The sequence below is a fragment of the Amblyomma mixtum genome, chromosome 1, assembly GCF_055824585.1.
Source record: "Amblyomma mixtum isolate Tamu chromosome 1, ASM5582458v1, whole genome shotgun sequence".
NCBI lineage: Eukaryota > Metazoa > Arthropoda > Arachnida > Ixodida > Ixodidae > Amblyomma > Amblyomma mixtum.
In genome coordinates, this window is record NC_143012.1 from 311483252 (window position 1) to 311509425 (window position 26174).

Here is a 26174-nt window from a genome sequence, read left to right on the forward strand (position 1 = left end):
ATTCTATTTCTATTGTATTTGGGCTGTTCTCTATTGGAAGTATGCCCTATAGCATCGCCTCACCGCGGCTTTATGCAGGGACTGACGAGTACCAGCGGCGGTTAATATAATATAATATAATATAATATAATATAATATAATATAATATAATATAATATAATATAATATAATATAATATAATATAATATAATATAATATAATATAATATAATATAATATAATATAATATAATATAATGTAATATAATATAATGTAATATAATATAATATAATATAATATAATATAATATAATATAATATAATATAATATAATATAATATAATATAATATAATATAATATAATATAATATAATATAAATGAAGTATGAGGAAAATAATCATTACGCCACAACTACCTTGTATTCGACCGTTTATTGGGTGGCTCTGAAAGACGCATTTTTTGTTGTTTTTGTATTCCATTTATTTGCCTCTGTGTTCTTGGTAAGCTCCGCATTGGTACAGCATAGTCAGTGCATTACTTTCGGTACTTGTAATGTATAAAAAAAGGTTTCGGTACTTAAAATATAGAAAAATCTTCAAAAATTTACACGATGCCTAATTGCCTAATGACCACTAGCGCTTTATAATTTTCAGGTAAAATAAAAAATAAAAGCCCATAAACAAAATTTTGATGCCTTTAATCTCTTAAACGCAGCTTTGGTGCAAGCGAGGGCGATTATAACAAAACGTTAACGGCACTGACCAGCGCCCGATTGAGGAGTTGTCGTTGCTTCTGCTGCAAGATGGGAAGAAAAGAAGCCATGTTAATGGTTTCTGTCCATGCTCCTGATGTCGAAGTCTGCGGCGCTGTGTCACACATCTCTGGAACACGTGACGACACGGGGACAGAATTGGTCTTACAGGTCTCCTCTCGAAAACAGTTCTCTGTGTACTTTTCTCGTAAAGCCGGGCAGAAAAATTACGAGGAACTTTAGCAGCTAAAGTGGTGAAAGGCGAAAGCCTGAGTGCTGCATTGTGCTACGCGATTGTTCACTTCACATTCTGTTGGTGCATTAATTAACTGCCAATTAATGACGCTTAAGCTTCGCCTTTAGGAGTGGAACGCGACAGCGTGTTGTAGCGCTACCAGGCGGTCCACGGAACGCCACCACCCGTTCGGCGCGATGCGTTGCCCTTTGAATGCAACGCTTTTTGAGGAAAGATTCTACGCCTTGCTCATCGGTAAATTGGTTTTTGAGGAAAGGAAATGTATGTCTCTCATATCTCGGTGGACACCTAAACCTCGCCTTAATGGGAAGGGAGGAAGATGAGAGTGAACGAAGACACCGTATTCACTAGACGCGCCTTTGTTCATTCCAAACCATCGAGCTGGCATGGCGGAGTGGTAGCGTGCTCGTCTCGCACACTGGAGACCAGGGTTCGATTCCTGAGCTCTGCTAATTTCCTACTCGGTTTTATTTATTTATCTGGTCTGACTGGGAAGGTTAATTAGGCTAAATGGCTAAGTAAGTCCCACTAACTTGGAGCATCACCATACGATCCCTTTAATTGGTTGCATGGTTAGTAGCCAAAGTGCAATTGGCCCCGCTCGAAATTCGCGCGCTGTGACGTCACGACCGTTTCAACCAATTGAAAAGCGTGACATTTCTGTCGACAACTTCTGCTTACAACGATGAGGCATTAAAGGCTTCCACCTTAAAAAGAAAGCTGCGGCTTCTTAAAGCGTTTTAATGTCGCTACTTTCAGAGTTCATTGACCTAAATGGACCTTAATTTTCATTTCGTTTCTGTTCCCTTTCAGCGCCGCACAAATTATTGGAGAGGTGCAGATGGGAGTAAGTCGACAATGAAACAACAAACTAAGAGGACGAAATGCGGAATGCAGAAGTGGAAAAGACACTAGAAAAAGTGAACGCAAATGTTAAGCAAATTTACTGCGGAAACAGGGAATTAACAAGGCTTGAAACTGCTCCGGGGCTAATAATAGATGGTGTTTGAAATGACACGGGTGAAATGGAAGAGATGCTTGGCAGCGGTAGCCAATGCGGCTAATGACAGAAAAAAATGCGGTACATTTTCGGGCGCACCTAATGGCTAACGAATATGTTTCCACAGATGTTTCATGCCGTAATAAAAATTCTGAGACCCTGAAGTCCCTATTTCTGGTTCTTTTTTTCTTGCTGCAGCTAAAAAAATTTAGCAATTTAGAAAAACTTCGAGAAGTTTGATTCTTAAAATTGTCTTTGCGCCCTTAAGATTCCCTGTGCGACAAATTTTACTCCTCATATTCTATGAAAAAAGAAAGAGCACCTGAATTAGACATGACTGGATGTTTTCGTCACGTACCTATTTACTGCCACTTATTCGATATTGGTTACACAGACTGAAGAGAGATAAGAAATTTCAAGTGAAAACTTCGCCTTCTTGTCCTCAGACTGTTTTAGCAAGAGCGTAATGAATAGCAACGCTCGTACAAAACCTGTTTCCGCTACTTGGGCACCTTTGGTGGTAACGGCCAAGTAGATAACTGGGCTGATGACCACCACTCCGAGCACGATGATCGTTATGCAGTACACCGGCCTCGGGATGCGCCGGTACGAGCGGCTGCATGCACAAAGCATTCGAGTCACTCGCTTGCAAAATATATTTATCAAGGTATACTAGGCCACCACAAGCAGCAGAGAGTAAAAAATAAATAAATAAACAAACCGGTGGATATGAGGTCACACCGTTCTCGTGGCTATGTCGACGTCCGCACTATTTCGACGCAATTTCGACATTTTTGCCTATAATTAATTGACTAACTAATCTGCAGTCATCAAACTTGTCTTCTCGGTTAATTTTTTCCTCCTCTATCTGAAGCTACCGTTGGTTTTCTTCCATCTTTTTTAGTTCCCGAATTTAACGCGTGTGAGACGCTTTGTTAACGGACGACAGTATGAGCCATTAAAGGCTTTCGCCTTAAAACATGCTGAAAAGAATCGAGGACTGGCAGCACTCGGTGCTACCTCCCATAGCATGCATTGCAACTATACGCTACCATCCTCATTTTCTGCAAGATGTTTAACGATCATGCGTGAGCGACTTACAGGCTGAAGGAGACAGATTTCTTGCTCGAACTGGTCGTTCCAGTACTGTCCGGCGAGCTACTGAAAAATGGCAAGGTAAAAGAAGAATAAATACTGGACAATCAGACTCCTGGTGTGTCATTTTTGTGAAACAATCAGACTCCTGGTGTGTCATTTTTGTGAAACAGTCGGACTTACACTCGATGAATACCTTAATGCTGTTACTCCAAGCCGAATTGTTTTAGGAAATGAAGGGCGTAGTAACTGCCTCACTTCGCAGAAGACACCTCAACCGCGCCATGGGGGAAGGGAGGAAGGTGGAAGTGAAAGAAGAGAGAGAGAATTGGTGCTGTATGGCGCAGGTCTCTGGAGTAATTTCGACACCTTGGGGTTCTTTCAGTGCATTCGCATCGCAGAAGAAGTGAGTGATTTTTTTTTTTTTTACGAGTGGAGGTTCACACACACGACAATCTTTCTGGGAGGTGAAGGTGGGTTGAGGGTGGTAGCGGGTGGGTGGTCATGTCTTTGGACGTGTGATGCCTTGCTATCTGCCTTCGAGCCAATAGACCGATTTCACAAAGCCTACTGCGCATGCGCGCGTTTACCGGAAGTAGCCAGCCGCCATCTTGGCTGTAGTCCTTCGTGGCGTCGTCTGCACGACAGCCTACATTACTTTTCGCCTTGACTGGCATTATACCCGGCCGCAGTAGCTTTCCGCCGTTTCGTTTATTGTGTTGAGCTCTATAAAGGAAACAGAGGCTCCACGGCGGAGTTTCGAGGGGTGCAATGCTAATCGCGGTAGGAGCAGCGCAGAGAGGGCGGTCAGTTGCCACATGAAGTGGAGTGGCCGCGGTGGCGACGCTGCGTTTGTTCCCCGAACCTTGCTTTGGAAAATGCTGCAGGTGGCGATAAAAACGTGCTTGACCGCCGCTTTCGTTAATTTTGTCAGCAGAACATTTGAACGCATAGCGATGCACGCGATTTAATTAACGTCTTCAGACAGTATTTACATTTCTTGCCACCTCATTTTGTTGTTTCAGTATTCGCTGTATTCATCTAGGCATTTGCTATAGATGTGTCACACAGCGTTTGTTGCTTTTATTTTTTCATCATAGCCATTGATCAAAACCGGCCATGCGATTGTTTTTTTCTTATTCACGTAAACACATACATGTATGCACGACGTGCTCGGCGGGTCACCAGCAGGAAAGGTCAGCGATTCGAGCGAGCTATGCCGTTTTTCTAAATGGAGATGTGACAAATGCTTGTGTTCAGTACAAAATGAGAAAAGGAGAAGCCAATCGGGGAGCTTTTGAGTATGCCTAATTAGGGTTTAGGGGATTTTAATTTCGTGACGAATAGTTTTATTTTGATTATTGATACACTAATTACTTTTTTATTTCGGTTAATATAATCTTCTGCCAGGGAGGGCGTCTCCCGTACGACTCACTTTCGCTATTCTCGTAGTACGAGTCTGAACAGGTTGACTGATTGGTAAACACTAGATGGCCTTTTTTATCCAAAACAACAGACAAAATGTGGGTGATATCCCGGCATAAATGGCATGTGGCTGTTACTGGAATACCATGTATACTCAACGACCAGTGAGCAACAAAACGTTGGAAATTATTCCACATTTAGACAGTTTTATAGCCTCGCTTTCTCATTCCGTGAAATAGAGAAAGCATTATCGCTAGAATAGGAGCTCGAGACATCAGGAGTGAATACGTGCATCAAGCTAACATTGTGGATTCCTGAATATAACAATAAAACTTAGCACACTTGTTCCCTTACAACCTTGCACCGGGCAGAAATCGCTGCAAAGAAGGCTTGACGACGCAGCACGAAGGCAAATCCGATTGCCTTCTTTTTAACAATTTAAGGGACTGCCTCAAAGCTGAGAGCCGCGTAAAAGGCATTTAATACAGTTCAGAACTTGAAAATTTGCCATTGTCCACTGATCAACAGGGACAGTACGGCTAAATGTACTGAACAGCACTTCTTCTGCTGCCTCTCGTGAACAGCTTCTACGCAATGTCTTGGCTACTTTTTCTCTTCTAGAAAACGGAAAATCCGGGACGCTCTGCTTCGCTCAGTTGTCGGAGCTCACGACACTCCTCATGTGAACGCACTTGTCCCGCAAATACAGCATTCACGCAGAGAAACACCGTGTGGCGACGCTAACAGGGCTGCTTCTCGCGCGTGCGCCACGCACCGCGCTGACGCGGCCGCCGGCCGGAGTACCACAACTCCCAGAGTGCATCGCGGCGGCGGTGGCGTAGCGCAACTGCTTGTGAAATCGGCCTATTACACTGTTTGATTGCTGGTATCATCCGGGCCGATATGTTGGAATAAAGCGCACGCTCTTGAACGTACAGGGCTGGTTAAAAGTTCCCAGGCCATGGGGTCTGCTTTTAGTCGCTATATCCTTATACTTAAAATGCTGATAAAGCTATCAAGGTTCTCAGAGGTTAGAACAATACTTCTTCTACCCTCTACGAATATTCAGAGCTTCGGGGGAGTCGTAATTTCTTGAATATACTGCTCAAAAGCACTCCCTGTGGCCTGGGAACTTATGACCGACCCTGTACATGTTGCTTCCATTGTAACTTTTCGTGGGTGTGGAGTCCAACTGTAAGAGTCAGTAAAATGCTCTCCCTATCACAGTACATGCCTCTGTGCTGAGGAAAGCTACAAAGAGAGAGTTGAAATTTAAACAACATTCCAGGCTTCTACCAGCGCGTTAGAAAGAAAAAAAATCATAGGGCAGCAGCTTTTATCTAGATAGCAAAAACAGAACGATTAAATAAATGACACGGATCCAAGCCGGCAGCTCTGAGCCACACCTGGAGTGAAAGCTCGACCTCCTGACCGGTTCGACGCCTTCGACGATGATGTGAACGGGCGGAAGAGTTTCGGGGAGCGGGTCGCACACGACGCAAGCTGCTTGCACGCTCTTGTTGGCCACCTTGATCGTTGCGCCGCTGCCTGGGCTGTGGAAACGAGAGACAACAGGCAGAGCGATATAAACAGTCGAAGCTGTGAGTGCATTGGCTCTTGCCGATGCACGCGCCCCCACGCTCCTGTTCTCGGAAACTCGCACCTGTACGCTGTAGTTCTCGGAAACTTTCTGGTAAGAGCAAATATCCTGTTATGATCTCACACGCACACACGCACACACGCACCCGCCGTGCGCACGCACACGCAGATCAATGTCTAGGATCTGAGCCAGAAAAAAAAAATAACAAGAAACTGTGCAGGTGAGGCTTACAGATCAATTTAGGCCGCCTGTTGAGGTAATCCCTCAGTCGCATCAGGTTGCACTAACATATATGTCCTTATGCACTCATCGCGATGGAGCCCAACGGCACACACGGCCGGAATAGGATCCGTTCGACAGCAGAGCATTTCCCTCATCGGCTCTATGGGTGCTGCCAGATGGGTCGTAACAGAGATCTGCGACCATGCCCCCTGCCTGAACAAGAACACGAAAAACTAATTTCTCGTCCTCTTCAGAGAGCCTCCGACGAGGCAACTCTGGGGAAAATGAAAGGGACGCGTGCGAATTCGTCAAAAGCAGCATAGGGGAAACTAATCAGCGCGCAGCCTGATTGCGTAGGCGGGGAGGTTCGCGCAGAAGAGAGTATCCTCAGAGAAGGAGATAAAGAAGGCTTCGGTGCAACCTGCTGCAGAAAGAGGTAGTGCTAGCATTACTTTGCAAGTAGGTCTTGCATTTCTTGCGATACCCGGGGGACCTGATGCGCAAAAAAGTCTCGGTACACAAACACGCAGAGACCTGCATTCTTGTTATTCTTGTTAACCCCGCCGTGTGGCTCAGTGGTTACGGCGCTCGGCTGCTGACCCGAAAGACGCGGGTTCGTATCCTTTCACCGTGATCCCGGCCGCGGCGGATTTCGATGGAGGCGAAATTCTAGAAGCCCGTGTACTGTGCGATGCCAGTGCACGGTAAAGAACCCCAGGTGGTCGAAATTTACGGAGCCCTTCACTACGGCGTCCATCATAGCCTGAGTTGCTTTGGGAAGTTAAACCCCAATAAACCAATGAACCTGGTTATTAAAATCCATCACTTGACCAGTTCCTTAGACGGCCCCGGCTCCCTTGTTCTTGCAGTGGGTACTTGCTATGGGACTGAACTTTATGGGGACATGCTGCGACAATAGTCCTACAGCACAGCAATCTTGCCGCAATACATTCGACACAATACATTCAGCCCTTATTTCAACCTGCCGCCGCGGTGGCTCAGTGGTTATGGTGCTCGGCTGCTGACCCGAAAGACGTGGGTTTGAACCCGGCTGCGACGACCACATTTTGATGGAGGCAGGCCCGTGTGTACTGCACGGTGTCAGTGCTCGTTAAAGAACCCCAGATGGTCGAAATTATTCGAGACCCTCCACTACGGCGCCCCTCACAGCCCGAGTTGCTCTGGGACGTAAAGCCCGCAAACCATGAACCATAAACCCTTCAATCTCCCTGGCTGAATGAAGGACTGGCGTATGTGCCCTAATCTTGGTTTCCACATCCAACAGGGCCAACTTTGCATACAGTTTGGCGAGTTGCTATTTTTCCTATATTAAGATGTATGTTGGGGGGGCAGGGGGACTGGGCACGCGGCGAGGTGAAGAATGTATCTACTCTAAATGTTAAAATATGAAATTAACAACACCAAGGGATGAAAGTGTTGAGTTGCTACAGCTTATTACTTATGCTGGCATACAGGCGCACATTAGTTCTGGATGCGTACGCACCCAATAGCTGGTTTGATTTGGTTTATTGAGATTTAATGTCCCAAAGCAACTAAGGCTATGAGGGACGCCGTAGTGAAGGGCTCCGGAAATTTCCGACTACCTGGGGTTCTTTAACGTGCACTGACATCGCACAGTACACGGGCCTCTAGAATTTCGCCTTAATCGAAATTCGGCCACCGCGGCAGGGATCGAACTCGCGGCTTTCAGGTCAGCAGCCGAGCGCCGTAACCACTGAGCCATCACGGCGGGGCGTACCCAATAGCTCTCGTTCTGACTGCAGCAGCGAGCAGACGCTGAAAATGTTTCGTGAAACAAACACTGCAAAATTCACCCTTGACCAGTCAACTGATTATGTTACTAGCCTTACTTTATTTACGTGTAATGGGGAGCAGTACGGACTATATACGCCAGTGCTATTTTCTACTTCAAGGGAGACAGAAAAAAGCGACAGGTTCGTTTCTACACGAAGATAGCGTGAGAATCTGTATTCACTTGGTGGTGAATATGCATTTTGTGTTTGCATCCTCCGCAAATAAGCTCAAACGGTGCTTTGAAAATTAAAAAAAAAATGAAAAACGCGCGGGCTTCCCCTTGCCAGAAGGTACCCTGTGCTAAGTACCACGACGTGAGCCGTACATAGCCGAGAAGCAATGTGGTGTGGAGTTAAAACAAAACTACCCCAAGCAACGCTTGAAGTGGAACAGCAAGAACTGCGTATGCAGTAAGTGCAAGATACCAGCGGGTAAAGGACGGCGCGTGCCAAACGCAACATTGCAGCTTATCGCCTCGCTAAGGACCCTGTCGGTCCTCTGGCACGCGCCCACTCGCGAAAGAGCAGCGGGCACGGTCCAGCGAGAGACTCCTCTGAGAAGCAGCACTTCTAGGGACTAAGAAGCAATGGGAGAAAAAAACGAAAGCGCGCAACGCAGAATCCTCCTCTCCCTCCTGCAAACGCTCAAGAAATGACAGCAGAGCAATTGTAATACTGGACTGTCTATATTTATTTAAAAAAAAGAAAGAGTAAAAACGTCGTAGTTTCGTTTCATAACAAGTATGTCTAAGGGGGAGAGAGTGGAATTTGCAGATAGGGGGATGTGGAAGAACGGCTCCGTAAGATTTGTCTTCCTCCGGGCGTTTCGAAATGCTACGATGTCGGGTGAAAGCACGTCCGCCGCAGCGATACCGAAGGAACGGCTTTCTATTCGTTTTGGAATCGACTTTTGAGTTCCTGAGACGGCGTGCAAACCCGCATGTCGTCGCCGAACAAGGCTCGCAAGCGCGCGCACAGGAAAAGGAGAAAATGACACTGAAGTAAAACTCAAAAGCAGAGGAAACTAAGGGTGTCGGTGGTGGTTGGGGCAGGCAGGGAGGGCAGGAAATTGGAAGTGTACATATAAGAAACATAGCAACGGGTGGGAGAAGGTTTGCCCAAGATGTTATTGAGCGCAATAAATTTGTTCTTTTCCTTTTTTTTTTTAAACTCGGAGTTGCGAAGCAGTGTTTGCTGTGGACAAACGAGACGTGCTGTTTACGCTGGCGCAACAAGAGCAGCACGCTGAGGCTCTGACTTGTCAGCCGCAAGTGTGGGCGGGCATTGTGGAGGGAAATTCGTAAGGTGGAACGTATCGCTCGTTTCTCTGTCCGAAAATGGGCTCCGAATTTTTACGAGAGACTTCACGACTTAGGTTGCCGAAGCAAGGTGACACAATTGGTCTTGCGAGGATAGAGTGAGTCAGTGGTATTTGCCTGGCTAAAAAAAAAAATTGACAGACGATTACGATATATTCGGTAATGCGAAATTTGAGCGCACCTCTTCACACGCCACCTGACACCGCTGGCAGGTGGCGTGTTACGCTGCCATCCACCCTCCGGGATCTCCCCGTGGCAGCCACCTTCCGGTTGTTTCTTCCTCCGTTCTCGCCGTGGCAGGCGGCGTTTCGCTCTGCTACAACCTGCCACGGTTGTCAAATGGCGCATTACTCCGACTACGCCCACTACGCCGACTACGACACTGAGTCCACGGACGGGCACATAAGAGCTGCGCTCTAAAATGTTTAATCTGAGGACATTTTTTCTCTAACGTCAATTTTCGAAGCGCTAAACATGAGCCTCTTGAACTCGCGAAGAAAAAAAGAAGGAGTAAATGGCCCGACTTGTTTAGTAAGATTGTTCTGTCGAGCGTGAAAGTTCGGAGCAGCGCTGAGAAATTCTTACTCTCACGAATGTGCGTCATATTCCCCTTATCTCCAGGAGCTATACTTTGAAAAGAAGCGCCCATGGAACTTGTGGACACTCTCTAAGAAAGCAAACAAGTCGCCTAACAGTACGCTGACGCTTCATTCTCGTTATGCAGTCTAGTAGTAAGAACGTGCCCTTGTTGGTATAATAAAGAAGTGGCGTTTGCTTACGCTGATGTCTTGGGTTCTTGCACCACGATTTCTTCGGAATACCTGTGACACAAAATAGCTCTGCAGACTTTATGGAACACAGATGCAGGTGCGCTCAAAAGTGACGCACCGTCGGAAGGAAGGCGGAAGATTTGAATTCGAGGGAACTAAGCGGACAAAATGCAGCCACGTAAAAAGGCTGCGGGAAGTTAACGGATTTAGGTTGCGAACGTTTTTTTTTTGTTTGGCTGCATATATTAGTATTTGATAGGATATACCCAGAGGATTTGTTGAAAGGTAAAAAAGTTTGGAAGAATTAAAGGTAGAATCATATCAGATTCAGACATGGCGGTATGTTCATCAATGTAATTACAACAATTTAATTATCTTTTGAATAATGTACTATGTCACCAATTACTTTGTGGACTGGTAGTTTAGAAATATAATTAATTACTTCGAACCTGTAATTTCGCCGAAGATGATAATGACTTTTAAAGTTACTTTGATAAATATGCCCCGAATTTAATTCTTCCCCGCATGACTAAATTGTCGGTAGCAAAGAAAAATCGGATATAAAAGAATACGGTATCAACCTGCGAGTCACTTAATCTCCAGTTAAATGACAGCTATGAAGGCGATCCCTCTCTCAACAGTGTAGCGTAAGTGCAAGTTCAGTTTGGTGAGAACTGTACAGGCCATATGGTTTGCTTCCCAGCTCTGCATTGCATCGCTTATATTCCTAAAAGCCAAAAGGTCTCGAAATGTGATGACGATTGTCATCCTAACCCCACAGTAATTTAAAGGTTCAGGTGTCTCGTAAGCGCCTCGCTACACGCTAAAAAACCAAGTGGCTTAAAAACTTTCGACAAAACCTATGCGCAAACTTAGCGCCTTTTATTAATTTGCGTTTGCTTGTTATCCTACATACTTTCACGGTGTTTTAACTCTCATCTGACTCTCATTGGCATTTATTGTTGCAACGCATACGGCTTATGCTTAAGTAAGGCATTGTCGTGTCCGGTCGCTGTGTTGAATGCAGCGAAAGACGCACACGGTACTTTTAGACTTCGTTTATTTAAAGCCGATGAGGGTGCGACCAGCGTCGACCGAGGCAGGAGCCGAACTGGCCGCCCGAAGAAAGGAGGGAGCTGAGAAGCGTCCACGGGAGGGAGTGGCTTCCCAGAACAGGAGGAGGGTGCGGGGGCGCACCGTGGGGGGGCATCTGGTGACAGCGTGCGACGAAGGGCAACTGTCGTGGTCGTTAGGAGGAGGATTGAGTGGTCGTTAGGAGGGGAATGCGAGTGGTCGTTAGGAGGGGGCGCACACACACAAAAGCAATAAGGGGACACAACACTTCCTTCCCCCTTAGAAAGTTGCCTGGTATCGTGCAGGGGGTCGGCGCTCACGCGTGGAGGCGCGCTGGCTTTGTGCGCTCGGGGGAGAAACACTTGTAGGCTGGCTGTTGTTCGCTGTGTCTCCTAGGTCTGTCCTGGGCGAAGTCTCTTCTTCCGGGAAGAGGTGCCAGGCTATGTGGGAAAATGGTGCACGTGTTCTCTCCGCTGGCGGACAGCTCTCAGACGGCGTCGTAAATCTACGCAGCTGGTTGAGATGTCGGCGTGCTACTGTGCCATGTATGTTGACGAGCCAAGAGCGCAGGCCTATGCGTCTGACAATTGTAGCTTCCTCCCAGCGTGGCTTTTTCAGAAACTGTCGGGCGAGGACGCGCTGCCCCTCATTAAGCGTGCCGCAGCGCGGAATTGCTTTTTCTTCCCGGAACGTCTCTGCCTTTGGCTCGGGGAGGATGGCTGTGAGCTGGGTTCGCATTTCACGCTCGAACATCATTTTCGAGGGGGTCTCGCCTGTTGTGCTCTGAACCGTCGTGTGCTGCTTGAAGAGAAAGCGCGCAAGGCGGCGCTGCAGCGAGCCTGTCTGATCTCTTTCAAGGGCGCGTTTTAGCTCGGCTACGTAGCGCTCGGCTTGTCCGTTTGTCGCTGGGTGGTAGGGGGCCGATGTAACTGATGAGATCCCGTTGTCGCGATAAAACTTGAGGATCTCCGCAGACACAAACGGTGTTCCGTTGTCCGACACTACCTTGCGCGGCAGGCCGAACGTTGCAAATAGTGATCGGAGGTTGTCAATGACTGCTGCCGAAGTCGTCTGTCCCATTTGCCTTATCTCAAGCCACTTTGTGTAGGCATCTACGACCACAAGGAAAGTGCAGCCCTCAATTGGTCCTGCAAAATCAATGTGCAGTGTGTGCCATGGTGTGTCTGGCTTTTCCCATTCTGGGACAGGAGCTTTCGGCGGGGCGCTCCGGCTGCTCTGGCAAGGCTTGCATTCTCGCACCACTGTTTCGATGTCGTTGTCAATGCCAGGCCACCACATGTAGCTTCTGGCACACTTTTTCATTGCAACGATGCCCCGATGTCCGGCGTGGATGAGAGACATAGCTTGTGCGCGTAGTTCTCTCGGCATCACAACTCGGGACCCAAATATGATGCAGCCGCGATGGGTGCTCAACTCTGTAGCTCGCCTGCGGTAAGCGTCGAAGTTGTCCCCTTTGAGTTTATGCACGTTGCCTTGTTGAACAGCTGTGTAAACTAGCCGGAGAGCTGCGCACTTCTGCGTAGATGCTGCAACTGTGCCTGCTGTAAGCGGAGGTTCTGGCAGTGCTTCGAACATCAGAACGTCTCCTGGTGGAAATGGTTCGTCAACAGTTGCGTCTAGTGGCAGACGGCTTAGCGCATCGGCGTTTTGATGTTTACTCCCATTGCGGTAGACCAGAGCGTAGTCGTACGCTGAGAGTTTGATGGAATGCTGCGTCGGCTCGATGACACCTTGCTGCTCCAGTTTGTCCAACTCTTTTTCAACTGAATCTCGGAGAGCAAACGGCACCGGCCTGGCCTTCAGAAATTTGGGTTGCGCGTTGTCCAACAACTCCAGTGTGACCGGGGGCCCTTCGTTTCCTGGAATCTCTTCCGAGAATACTCTTTCGTATTTCTCTTGCAGTTGCTCAACCATGTTCTGGCTCGGCGTCTGGTGTATGCCGCATATCATCACGCCTAGTGGAGAAAACCAGTTTCTCCCTAGAAGGCTTGATCCTGTGCCCTTCACAACAAGCAGAGGTAGCGTATGGGTCTGGCCGTTGTAGTTAACCTGCACGTTGGCAGAGCCCAATAGTGGCAGATTCTGTCCTGACCACGTTCGCAGGTGCGTGTCGTCTTGTTGCAGGGCGGGTGCGTCAGATGGCCATGAAGTTCGGAACGTGTCCTCACTGATCAGAGTACAGGCTGCGCCGGAGTCCACCTCGAACTTAATCAGCTGGTGATGTACGCTTACTTCTGTAAAAATCTTCGGTCGCGTGCCGAGATTCATGGTGTTCAGGTCGTACAACACAGATGGTGTTGCTGATGTTGTTCCATGGAGATCAGATAGCGGCGTCTTCTCTGAGGCGTTGACGCTGTGATTAGGCTGGGAAGGTGACTTTATCTTGGCAAGTCTCCGTTTCGTAATGCATGCTCTTTCGATATGCCCTCGCTTGTGGCAAAAATTACACGTGGCTGACTGGAATCGACATCCCTGGGGGTTGTGTTGGTCGTCACACCGCCAGCAGCGTTGTGCCTTTTTGACCGATTTTACAACAACAGAAGGCTTGCGCACCTGGTTGCTTGTCTGGTGTACCGGCTCGGTGTTCCGGCGAATCCCTCTCTGCTGGTGACCGGCGCTCTCCGCTCGAACGGCGATGTCGTAAGCTTTGCTGAATGTGAGGTCCTTCTCAGCGAACAGGCGCTGCTGCAGTGACTCGTCACTCAGTCCGCACACAAATCTGTCGCGTAACATCACGTCCAAGGGAAGCATGGTGGTGTTAGCAGAAGAAGCTGCGTCTCCCTCCTGCCCGGTAGCTGTTGTCGACAGCGTTCCAAAATTGCAGTCGGCAGCGAGCTTCTTGAGCGCGGCTACGTAGGCGCTCACAGTTTCTCCTCCCAGTTGATCTCGTCGTTGGAAGCGAGCCCGGCTGTAGACCTCGGATGGCCTTGGGTCGTAGTGCTTTTGCAGCGCTTTTACGATGTCGTCGTAAGACACTGCCGCTGGTGTGCTTGGCTGAATAAGGGCGCAGACAGTATCGTAGGTCTGCTCCCCGCACAGCGTCAGCAGGTTGGCCCTCTTCAAGGCTGGGTCTGTGATGTTGTTAGCTTCAAAGTAGAACTGAAGGCGTCCAACCCACGATGACCACGATGAGCCGTTGAACTCTGGTATCTGATTGGGAAACCCTCGCGTAGCCATGGCTTGTCAATAGCGTTGCGTAGCGCGGGTCGAATCCACTTTCTCGTCGCCACTGTCGTGTCCGGTCGCTGTGTTGAATGCAGCGAAAGACGCACACGGTACTTTTAGACTTCGTTTATTTAAAGCCGATGAGGGTGCGACCAGCGTCGACCGAGGCAGGAGCCGAACTGGCCGCCCGAAGAAAGGAGGGAGCTGAGAAGCGTCCACGGGAGGGAGTGGCTTCCCAGAACAGGAGGAGGGTGCGGGGGCGCACCGTGGGGGGGCATCTGGTGACAGCGTGCGACGAAGGGCAACTGTCGTGGTCGTTAGGAGGAGGATTGAGTGGTCGTTAGGAGGGGAATGCGAGTGGTCGTTAGTAGGGGGCGCACACACACAAAAGCAATAAGGGGACACAACAGGCATTATACTTTTATTAAAGGTCTTGTGCGGATTTTTATAGCCTCGAGAATTTGTCGTCGTAATCTGGCGTAAATCTGATTGACATTTCCGTTCGTTCGATTCAGAGTATGGGTCGTTGTCTTGGTGATTATGGACCCGACGGTGTACTGATTTGTTTGGTTCTGTTGCCACTATCGCTTTTTATTGTAAGCTTACCAACTATTTTGTGTCCGGTTTCCTGCACACGCTCTGCGATAGTAGATCGCTGTGATAAATTCTCAAGGCTATACTTAACTCAGAACACGTTGATGCGAACGACGGTTTTTCGTCGACATTGGTCGGTAGCTGTTACAAAATTTTGTTGCAGTATGTCACGTGTTCTATTTATTAATTTGAACAGCTGGATTTGGCGCCCAGAAACAGAACAATCCTAATCCTCTCTCTCTTACCTTTGCTCCTCATTCTTTTTTCGCTGTTTTGCCTTCTTCTTCATGGTTTTTCTTTAATCTCGGTCGAAGGTTTATACGTAGCCGTTCATACGAACAAACAAAACCGTGCACGCACACTAAAATATATGTTTTCGGCATTTGTCCACAAAGGCTCACGACTTTGACTTCAGCCCACACTCCGAGCTACACGAGTTTTTTACGATGATGAACCGTGAAACACAGAAGAGAGTCACATAAGAAGCAACGCACGATAAATATTTTGCTTTCACTTACTCGTAGGGGTCTTGCGATTTGGAGGGCTCGTCAGGAAGTTTAGGCTCGCTGCAGAGGCGCAAGAATGAGTGTTAGCTGGGACAGGAGAGCCGAGAGGAACGTTGTCGCTCGTGTTAGATAATATGGCCAAATTTTTTTTTTGTGTGACGTGTACTTCATCACAAAACTTTCATCGACAATGCTTCTTTCTCATCAGCTCCATTTTGCTGTCATGAAGGAACGGAGGTGGCAGCGGGCGTCTGCTCATAGCGGGCTCATAGTCGTGCTCATAAACAAATGAGCTGTAAGTCCTTCGGAACTTGAAGACGAGTAGAAGCAAACCAAATTACGCTTGTTGGTTTCTAGGATGGACTGGTAGGTTATGACAAAACGAGGGCAGTGGGTGTAAGACCAATATAAAGGTCGTGTTTGCACACACAATAAGCATGCTGCACCTTAAAATCGTTCCTCGAATTAGCAAAAGGAAGTAAAAGTGCTTACGGGCAGGCGCTGAGTTGAGTCCTTTTGTGGCACACTTTGATGCGCGTATTCTTAGGCGGGCGCTGCTTGATAAAGCTGGCCTCGCTGCAGTTTAAAAAGAAAGATGAAAAAGTTAGATCCTGAGAGCAGTCAACACATCTGTTCAAATGAGCATGCGCCCTCTGAGGCAAAATGGAAGACTCAAATTAATAGGGTGAAGAACAGTAAAAATTCTCTGACTGGTTGCCTACGTTCGTATTGTACAAAAATATACCCATGCAAGTATTAGTGAGGTTTAGCTTTCCAATGTAGCAGGAACACTCGTGTTTGGTGAATATTTTCTAATTTTATCAAATATATAAACGGCTTAACGTCTAAACTGCACAGCTGTAAGATGTAACATGACACAGTTCCAAAGGTTATTTTGCTCTTTACAATAAACATTATCCACGATATAAGCAGTATACTCCTGCGAATAGACGATAAAAAAAGGCAACAAGTTCCCTTCTCTGACTGAAGTGCATCAGTTACGACGAGCCTCTCCGTCTTAGCTGGCGGGAAGATCGGCAGACCGGTGCGCTATGTTTCACGAAAGAATGGCTCGTGCCAGTAATATGTGCCCCTTCTCTCCGGGATGGGGCGGCTTTTCCGTGCCTTGCCTTCAGTGCCAGGTTACAAGCTTCTACCCGGACGTAGTGTGTTAATGCCGCCGTTCCTTCGCCTTTGACCAGAGCGGAAGGCTCCACCTTCCACGATAGTTTAGTTAGCAACCGCAGGCAGAATTAGTCTTGTCTTTCCGTTCTGCGCTGGTGAATCTGACAAGGTGTGCCTCAAAGACGCGTACAGATGACGACACGCTTCAATGAACAGCTACAAGTACCTAGGAGTTCACTTTCAGTCTGACCTAACTTGGCATTACCATATTAAAACAATCTTAGCATCAGCAAATCGCGCACTCGGCCTTCTTAGGCGTAATCTCAAACACGCGCCTTCACACTTAAAAAAACTTGCTTACATCACGCTAATCCGCCCGAAAGTTGAATATGCTTCTTCCATATGGGACCCTCAACAAGCTTACATCATTAACAACCTTGAATCCCTGCAAAACCGTGCTGTTCGCTTCATCTTTTCAGATTATTCACGCTTCACCAGTGTCACAGCATTAAAACAACGTGCCGAGTTGGAACCGCTATCATGTCGACGCCATTTCGCTCGCCTAACCTTGCTTCACAAACTGTATCACCATCCCACCCTCCACGACGATTTCTTTTTGCCACACCCTGCAGTCTTTCCTCGCCGCGACCACGATAACAAAATAAAACGCATCACATGCCGTTCATCGCTCTACGCGAAATCATTCATTCCTCGCACTATAATAGATTGGAATAACTTGCCATCACACATAGCTACTGAGGTTAACCTACAATCATTTCAGCAATCGTTAAAGCAAACCATGTACTAACAGATTTGGTATTTTTATTGTATTATGTGCATTTACTGAGTATTTTATTCTGCGTTGTTTGTTGTGTTATTTGTGTGCATTACTAGTTTTAATTCATTATTACGTGTATTTTGTTCAAATGCCTGTGCCATATTTTTATGCTTGTATTGCCCCCCTATGTAATACCCTCGTGCGAGGGCCCTTAGGGGTATTGTAAATAAATAAATAAAATAAATAAACTTCAGGCCGCTGGGGTGCGCGATTTCGCACCGAGCGCACCATTACTCACTTTGCGCCTGCCAGGCTGAGCGAGTCGGAGCCGGAGCAGCTGGAGCGGCTGCCTCCCTTGGAGCGGCGCCTGCCGGCCTCGCGGCGACTTTTGCGGAGGGCATCCTGGTGTCTCGCGTCTTGCGCGGGCTTGGGCGCTGGGGCCTTCATGGCTTGTCGCGTACCGAGACCGCAGCTTCTTCCTCCTTGTCCTCGCTTACGAGCACGTATTTAAACCACGTCAAGTACAGCCACAGCCTCCTCTCGCAACTTGGATCCTTTTACGCGCGTTCAGACTCCAAGCGGGACAGGAAACCATGAATCGTGGAGAACGAGTAAATAGGCACAGATTTGTAGAATTTTGTTATAGGGAGATTTAGCCTACCGGAGACGTACTAGCTGAGATGTGTATCGGTTTTACGTACGCCTGTTGGGCACGCGCAGTGGTTCTTCCTGGCTGCCCACCACAGCGCATGCGCAGCTATCGTACGCAAAACTAGTATATGTATCCGCTATTACGTCTCCGGTTTGCTAAAAAGTATGAAAAAGGACCCGTGTCAGAAAGAGGGAAATGGTCAGCCAACAGCAAACAATGAATACGGAAGGGGGTACCATTCTAATATATAACAGCGATGGACAAGCGATTTGGTCACGATGAGCAAGGCATGCATGATCGTGCTGGATCTGCTGGCTCTCGTTGGCGGCACTGGCGGCGCTACAGTCGCTGGCTCTGATTTGTGCGGATGGTAACCAAGCTTATGGGCGGGTAGCGTATTCGCCAACTGCAGCCTGTACAGCCACACGGCTTGGAACCACGGTGAATTGATCACGGTGACTGAAGATTGTCACAACGGCTTACCTAAAAGGGATAATAAATCCTCTTAAATGGCGTTATATGCCACTAAGCATCACGATTTGCGACCTAAAAGGGAAAAAATGAAAAAAAAAAAATGAAATTAAAAAAACAATAAAATTACAGTACAGAGAGCGGAGTCGAACGGCCGACCTTCCATACGCAACACATGCCTCTAATCCACTGCGCCATAGCGGCTTCTTTTTTTTTTTTGGCTTTATTGCCTGTTTTGACAGATTACAACAGATCATAAACAGATGTTCTGCGCTGCACACTCAAACAACAAGAACGGACATGTGTTTCACTCGTGTGAGAAAATCAAAACTTTCTCAGGGAACACAACTCTCCCATCAACTCGATAACTTCATCTCCAAAACATAGCTCCTTGTACACTTCACGTAGCTTAAATATGCTTTCTTTGAAGTAATCGCGGACAGAACGCGCATCTTCATCACAGTGTCGTACAGCCATCCTGCTTCGCCAAATACTGTGCAGGCCAAGCAGGAAAATTACATCATATTTATAAAGATCCGGCTCTATAGCGGCGATGTCAAGCCGTCGTTCTGAATGAATATTTATAACCAGCCTTAATGTGGCTGCTACCTGCCGGTGGGCGGCGCTGTCATCGCTGGCTGTACCGGCTGCATTTGGCGAACACGCGGGCGGGTATTAATGCTTATGAGTTAGAAAAAAGTGAACATAAAGGCGAAAAGATTTCCTTATAACTCGTAAATTGGTGGGTTCTTTGGCAGAATTAATTGCCGTTGATAATGCAAAGAAACTTGCTTTAAATATTTCTTTCCAGAAATTTTTGATCACTACAGTATCGAAAAAACAGGCTTCCTCATCAATTTGGCAAGTTCAGCTACGCAGAAACGAGACGCTCTGTTCATAATACGAGTATCTCCTAGAGATAACTGTTTACGAAATTACTTGGGATTTATTATGGTCATCGTCATCAGTATAACCACGTTCATTGCAGGGCAAATTTCTCTTCCATAGCCTTCCAATTAACTCTGCTCTGTGCCAACTGCGGCCACCTAATCCCCGCAAACTTCCTCATCTCATCCGCCCATCCCAATTTCTACCGCCCCCTGCTACACTTGCCTTGTCTCGCAATCCACTTTGCTACCCTTAACAGCCGTCGGTTATCTTGCCATCGCATTACATGCCCTGACCAAGACCATTTCTTCTTGATTTCGATTAGGATGTGATTAATTCGCATTTGTTTTCTGACCCGCTTTTCTTGCCTCTTAGCGTTACAACTATTAGTGCGCTAGCACTGATACGTCAATAGCGAAAAAGCAGCCTTGTCTGCGGGTGAAGCCTCGGAGTAACTAGGGTAAGCTCGCAGGTGCGTCGCGCCAGCTGCACTCAGTAGGAGGAAGCTCGGGTAAGCTCAGAGGAGAGCTAGCGTAACGGTCACAAGGAGAAGACGGAGACGGCAGTAACTTTCAAAACCATGCACTGACCACATACCAGGAAATTCCGTGGGCCTACCGACTCGCCCGCAAACAATATCATGCCGGTCACAAAACCCTAACTAAAGCCCAAGAGCACACTTGGCGCGATTGAAGACGAATGAGTACCCACAGCTCTCAATTCATTCCCACATTTACATAGACACACCTGGCGCCCATTAAAGACAAATGCGAACCCACAACCCACAATTTATTCGCACATTTACCTAGACAAGTTCACGGGTACATGAAAATTTTGCCCTCATCGAGTCAACATCACGCATATCACGTGTGGTTGCGGAGATCTTCCAAAAACACAGTAAAATTTGAAAATATGAGTCAGTGGGAGGACCTGATCCACAGCTCAGATCTAGCCGTACAAGTTGCCGCATGCAAGTGGGCTGCGAAGGCCGTCGTGGCTCATCCCGTTTGCCTGATCCCATCACTCTTCTCCTTTTGATTTTTATGTAAATAAAGCCTAACGACAACAACAACAAGCTTGAGGGAGCGCCGCGCCAGCTGCGGTTGATGGGAGGAGGGTGAAGGATGCTAAAACGAAGAAGAAGATGGATTTTTGATATCATCTCATGTTTGCCGCATGCAGTCTTCAAAACTGGTAGCCACCGTCTGGCCACTGCCAATCCCCCTTGGAAGTATGAGCCATTTTATGAGGCCAACAACAACAACAATTCTGGACAAAAGTATCTTTGAGCGGGAAACCTTGAATGAACGCAATTTTTTCATACAATTCTAGATTTCACTACAAAAATTATTATATTCGCAGGTCGCCTGACGGCAATCTTGCATTTTTTTCTTAATGTTTCTGTTAGCGTCAAAAGCGTTCCCCATTGGTTTTTATGGCTGTCTTAACTGTTCGTTACGATCAATGGAAACACTTTAAAATAAAGATTTTGCTGCTTATCAGATGAATGGAACATTATCTTCAATTTTTCATAGCAGTGTATTACAATTTTTCAGTTCTCAAAATTTTTGTCCGAGAATGTAGGACGTAAGGAAGAAAAATGCAAGCGAAACGAAGAAGCTGGATTGGAGAGGAAGCAGTTTCTCATTCTCGATATCCAACTTTTTTATCCTGACATGTTAAGCATTTATATAACTGTACAATTGTTGGCATTTGCATGCATTTTCATTATAATCATCGTCATCAGCCTGAGTACGCCCACTGCAGTGCAAAGCTCTCCCCAATGTCTCTGCAATTTAGTAGGCCGCTGCACTTTAGTAGATGTCAATTTGATAATTTGCTGCATTTAGTTCATCAGTCCTAAACTCGCCAAGGTGTTTCAGTGCGCGCACTCCTTTATCAATTCAATGTTCGGATTTGGAATGAGGTCTAGGTGCTTTGCAGTACACAATTGCTACGAAGTGAAGAAAAAAAATCGCGAAGGAAAGTTGCAAAGCGTAGTTGCCTCTCTTGTGAACCGGAGCTGTAGAGTCATTTTCTTGAGCACAAAGCCACAAGGGCGCGTGAGAGAACCCACTGCGAAGCTCAGCCTTTGCCGAGGAACGCTACTATGCTTTGCCGCAAACTGTGTCGGCCCAGGAGCACAAACAACAGCTGGCATCAGGAAATTAGGGGCTAGCTTTCAAAGCTGTTGGAGCGTTACAACGGGAGCTACAGGGAGCCGAATATGCTGCATTGGATATTGTACATGGGAAATGTACCGGGTCGAGGTAGTCACGACACATTCATATGAACTGTATGCTTGAATTCGGTTCTTCATGTTAATTGTAATGCATGCATATTACAGGGTTCCTGATGGGAGATTCGGCGGCCTCGTCGTGTCTTCTAGGCTCTTCAAGCGGCTACGACCAGCGCCAGATTGCTCAAAACAAACAGATGCGCCGAACTGGGTCTCTGTATTCCTTCACAGCATTCCATAGGTGAACAATAGAGTGGATATTTGACACTGCGTTTTTGTTTTTGACCAGATTATGGCGACTTTTTTTTTTCTTTGTGAGAAGGCATCATGCGTCCATCCACAAGGCCAGTAAGCTCTGCCTCGACGAGTGGATGGTAGTAATTATCCGCAAACTAAAATTCGAAAAGTCCACTTTCTGAAAAAGGTTTATGGATCTTTCGGGTTTGACGTCCCAGAGCAACTCAGGCTATGAGCGAGGCTGTAATGGAGGGCTTCGGATAATTTCGAACACCCGAGTTTTCTTATCATGCACCGACACCTCAGTGCATGTGCCTCCACCGTTTCGCCTCCATCGAAATGCTAGCGCCCCGGTCGGGGTCGAACCCGCATCTTTTGAGCCAGCAGCCGAGCACCATAACCACTGACACCGCTTCGGGTCCTTTGCAGAAACAGGAAATAAAGTGGTCAGTGCAGTGAACCATCCCGGGAACATAACTTGCGACGGGCATTACTCCTGGAGAAGGGCCCAACAAGTTTTGCGCGTCTCACTGTATTTGACCAGTGTATGCAGGTGGGCGTGTTACCTCTACAGCAGGCTTCCACTGTTCCAGCTTATGAATAACGACTGTTGCCAGGAAAAAAAAAAAGACGACAAGGTTTTTTTATGGACATCAATGATGAGTTGCGTTGTAAATCGCTGCTAACCCGTTACTCAATAGCCTTGCAGGTCTCTGGTCTGTTGAATTATTGTTCAACTCGGACTCTGAAACAAGAAACAGCATTCAAAACCATTCAAGACCGGTACAAGCATCCACCAAGAGAAATATACATAATAGTAGGCATGCATAACGACTCCTCCGACTGCTGACGGATTGTGCCACCCGTCTGCGGCGTTGTAAATAAAATACAGAACTATTGCTCCTGTTCGCCATACTTCTCGAGCAACTGTTGGCGATGTTTAAAACTTTAAGTGACTTAACCATAGCGTTCCAGTGTGAGCAATGCAAAGCTTATGTTAGGTGTTAAACCAAAGTGCAAAAAAAAAAGCTAAGTATATGAAGCCACTGAACAGCCAGCTTGATAATAACAGGATTTAAATTAAGCGACCACAGAACCAAAACTCACATAGACATTATTGCTTTTAGGTGTTTTGAAGAAAAACATTCTTCTCGTAACCACTCGGTGAAGAAAGAACATGAAATACTGAACTCAAAATGTTGATTTAAGGTTTTCTGTGCCACTTTTTTTCCCCTAGAAGCATTTATGAAGGTATAAAATATTAGTTTCATCTGTCTGCAGTACAGAGGTTCATTACCACAGTGAAAACGTCGTTACTTATTTCCTGTGAAAAATTCGACTAAAGGCGCATTTGCTTTGCATAAAAGAAGGCCACAATGGCTTTCCGCGAAAGAACCAGAGTGGTATACTCACCAAGAAAATAATAAACACTTGCTCCGGCGACCAACAACAACCAGATTAACGTCACGGCAACAATGCCGATTATCTTGCCGGCCGTCTTACCCCTTTTTATCCTGCAAAATAAGTGCAAGAATTCAAGCATTTTTTTCTGTACAATAGCACTGTTAGTACTATAGGAATACTTCCAAGCAACTTATAAAACGTGGCACCTTCTTACGCACTTACTAACAGTGACAGAAAGGAGAGCCCATTGTTCCGTATGATTAACGCTTCGTATTTTGAAGCATAACTTCCAATTCGTTTTATTCTTAGCGCCCAAAGGCTTGCTTTCACGCGAATTTCATTTTATGGACTCCCAGTTCCTTCCTTCTGTTCTGTTCGCACGACTTCCAAGTATTATCAAGGAGAACAAAAGGAAAACTCTCTTCTCGAGTGGCTCGCAACTCGAGGCAGTTGCAGTGCGTCTGATGAAGCAGGCATCAAGGAATGTGGGTATCTGGGGCCTGATTTCTCTTCCGAGTTAACGCTCGCCAGATCCAGCTTCAACGTGAGCTGGATATCCTCGGCTTCGTGCGGGTGAAGGCCGCTTTGTATCTCTCACACGTCTCGTGCGGGCAATTAAACAGCGCCCGTCCCCGGAGTGAGCCCCGTGAGAACTTGTCCTTTGCCGAGCGGAGCTCGTAAAAAGAAATACGGCAGGTGAGGCGTTGGCAACGCTGTGCTTGTCTTTCTTTTAGGGTCCTACGTCACTCGTGCGTGTATTGGAGGCAGGAACCGGTTAAATAGCAAGAAGTAACACGCGTTTGTGAACGGAGGGCGAACGTTACTTAAGATTTTGAGCTAACTAAAGCGGTAGGCGTTTGCTGATAACTCTGAGTAAGGATGAATTAACGCTTTAAATTTGTTGCTTGAAGGCTGCATAAAGGTGCCCTTGATGTCGGTGAAAACAAACAAAAAAAAAACTGGAGGGTACACTATAATCTCCGTCCTGAAGGTATGGCGCGATAGTGTCAGTAGATTATGCTCATATATGCGGAATCGGTCGGTCTCTACTTTACATTCATAGATCCCTGGGAGTCCTCACACCACTCCTGGAACAGTGGTGCAGCGGTAAAGCGACGCGCCACTGCCCTGCGATGGCAGGTGCTGTCACCGGTAGGGCTTGTGAAACCAATGTTGCTATTTCCGAGGAGCCTCTCGTGATCAGTTATTCATTTTAGTGCCACCTGCCACGCAGGGAAGTTTGCTCACGATCTCGTCGGCAGGTTGTGATGACGTCACAAGGTCACGTGACCAAGGCGGCCCACCTGCCCCCTAGCTTGCTGCTCTCGAGAGTTTTCGTAGATTTTTTCGCTCACGGACAACGACACCGACAACTAGGCCGGCTTTTCTGGGACACAAGGTCCTTAACGCTATCGCATTTAAGAAGAAAAGTTAGTGTGCAATGCAAACACATAAAAATGCACTTGAAAAAGTAGTTTAGTTTTATTCCCTACAAACTGAACTCCCCCCCCCCCCCCCCCCCCCCCCGACCATTCGCCACGATGAAAAAAATTGTTCGATAGAAGTAGACCAAAACAGCGGACTACTTTCAGTTACATTAAGTATGGCCTGCAACATGACGTCGGCATTCCGTGTGTGCCTTGATACGTACGCTCATATATTTAGCTTTAATGTCAAACGCAAAAGGATTGAAGTGATCCCAAAGAGAACCATACTTTATACGCCCGTTTTCAGTTATATGTGGTGGTGGTAGTGGTTTATTTTAAAAATAAAAATAAAAAAGTGAAGCAAAAGAGTATTGCCGGCCGCGGCAATTGCTATCTAATATCTTAAGCACCCGAGCTGCAGCCGGCAGAAATGAAAGGGAAAGGGAGGGGACAGTGAGGAGAAGTATAGAGCGGAGCGACAGCAAGAAAGGACAGGGGAGAGCTTTGTACACTAGAAGCTATATGTTCCATCTATTAAAAACCATCCCATGCATCACTTATGTGGCTTTTCGCCATGTATAGACATGTACTATCAGCGTCAAATGGAACGCGAACAAGAGAACTTAAACGCAAACAGCACAACTCGCACATATTATACTAGGGAGGCAAAATACAAGGGCAATTGATTTTCCCATATCAGCAGAATCACATACGTGGCACCATACCTACGGCTAGCCAAAGCAGAAAAAAACAAGATTGAAATCCTAATTAGGAAAGGCGTCAAAACCGCCCTGGGCCTCCCCCCCTACACATCCACCCAGAAAATTCTGAACATGGGGATTTCAAACACACTAGACGAGCTCATTGAGGCTACCAGAGTAGCGCAACAACAACGACTCCTGCGCAGCCATTCGGGGCTAAAAATACTAGAAAAGCTAGGCTTCGAACCTCGAGCGCGGCTCAAACACACGGAGAATATCCCAACAGACATAAGGAACAAAATCAGAATCCCACCACTCCCAAGGAATATGCATCCGGTACACCATGAGGGTAGGCGAAAGGACAGAGCGAAAGCTCTGCAGAAAAAATTAGCCAATAGACAGGACGTGGTTTACACGGACGCGGCGGAATATGAAGGCAGAACGGGTTTCGTAACCCTAGCGACCAGGGAGGGCGGAGACCGAGTCTCGTGCTGCAGCACCCAACAGAGAGATGTAACAGCGGCTGAGGAGGTAGCCATTGCGCTGGCTTTAACTCAACGGAATGTCAAGGTGATTATCACAGATTCAAAATCGGCTATCCGCAACTACAACGCAGGCAGGGTATCTGTCGAAGCAGTCAAAATTCTGACTGCCGGCCCGAC

General features: G+C 47.1%; 1 protein-coding gene across 5 annotated transcripts in view; it reads right to left on the minus strand.

Moving 5' to 3' along the window:
- The window catches only part of LOC149372437 (uncharacterized), a 77945-nt gene that overhangs the window by 1117 nt on the left and 50654 nt on the right, over positions 1-26174 (minus strand). For 3 of the 5 annotated variants that reach the window (XM_089566929.1, XM_089566928.1, XM_089566926.1), the window contains exons 4-7: positions 5912-6058; positions 3087-3146; positions 2477-2601; positions 741-859 (exon numbers count right to left, since the gene is read on the minus strand). In XM_089566929.1, the coding sequence (XP_089423055.1) occupies positions 741-859; positions 2477-2601; positions 3087-3146; positions 5912-6058 (451 nt within the window). Of the gene's footprint in view, positions 1-740; positions 860-2476; positions 2602-3086; positions 3147-5911; positions 6059-10239; positions 10282-15602; positions 15651-16082; positions 16167-17791; positions 22603-26174 lie in introns of those variants that run through there. The other 2 variants (XM_089566927.1, XM_089566930.1) reach the window with 2 other exon arrangements.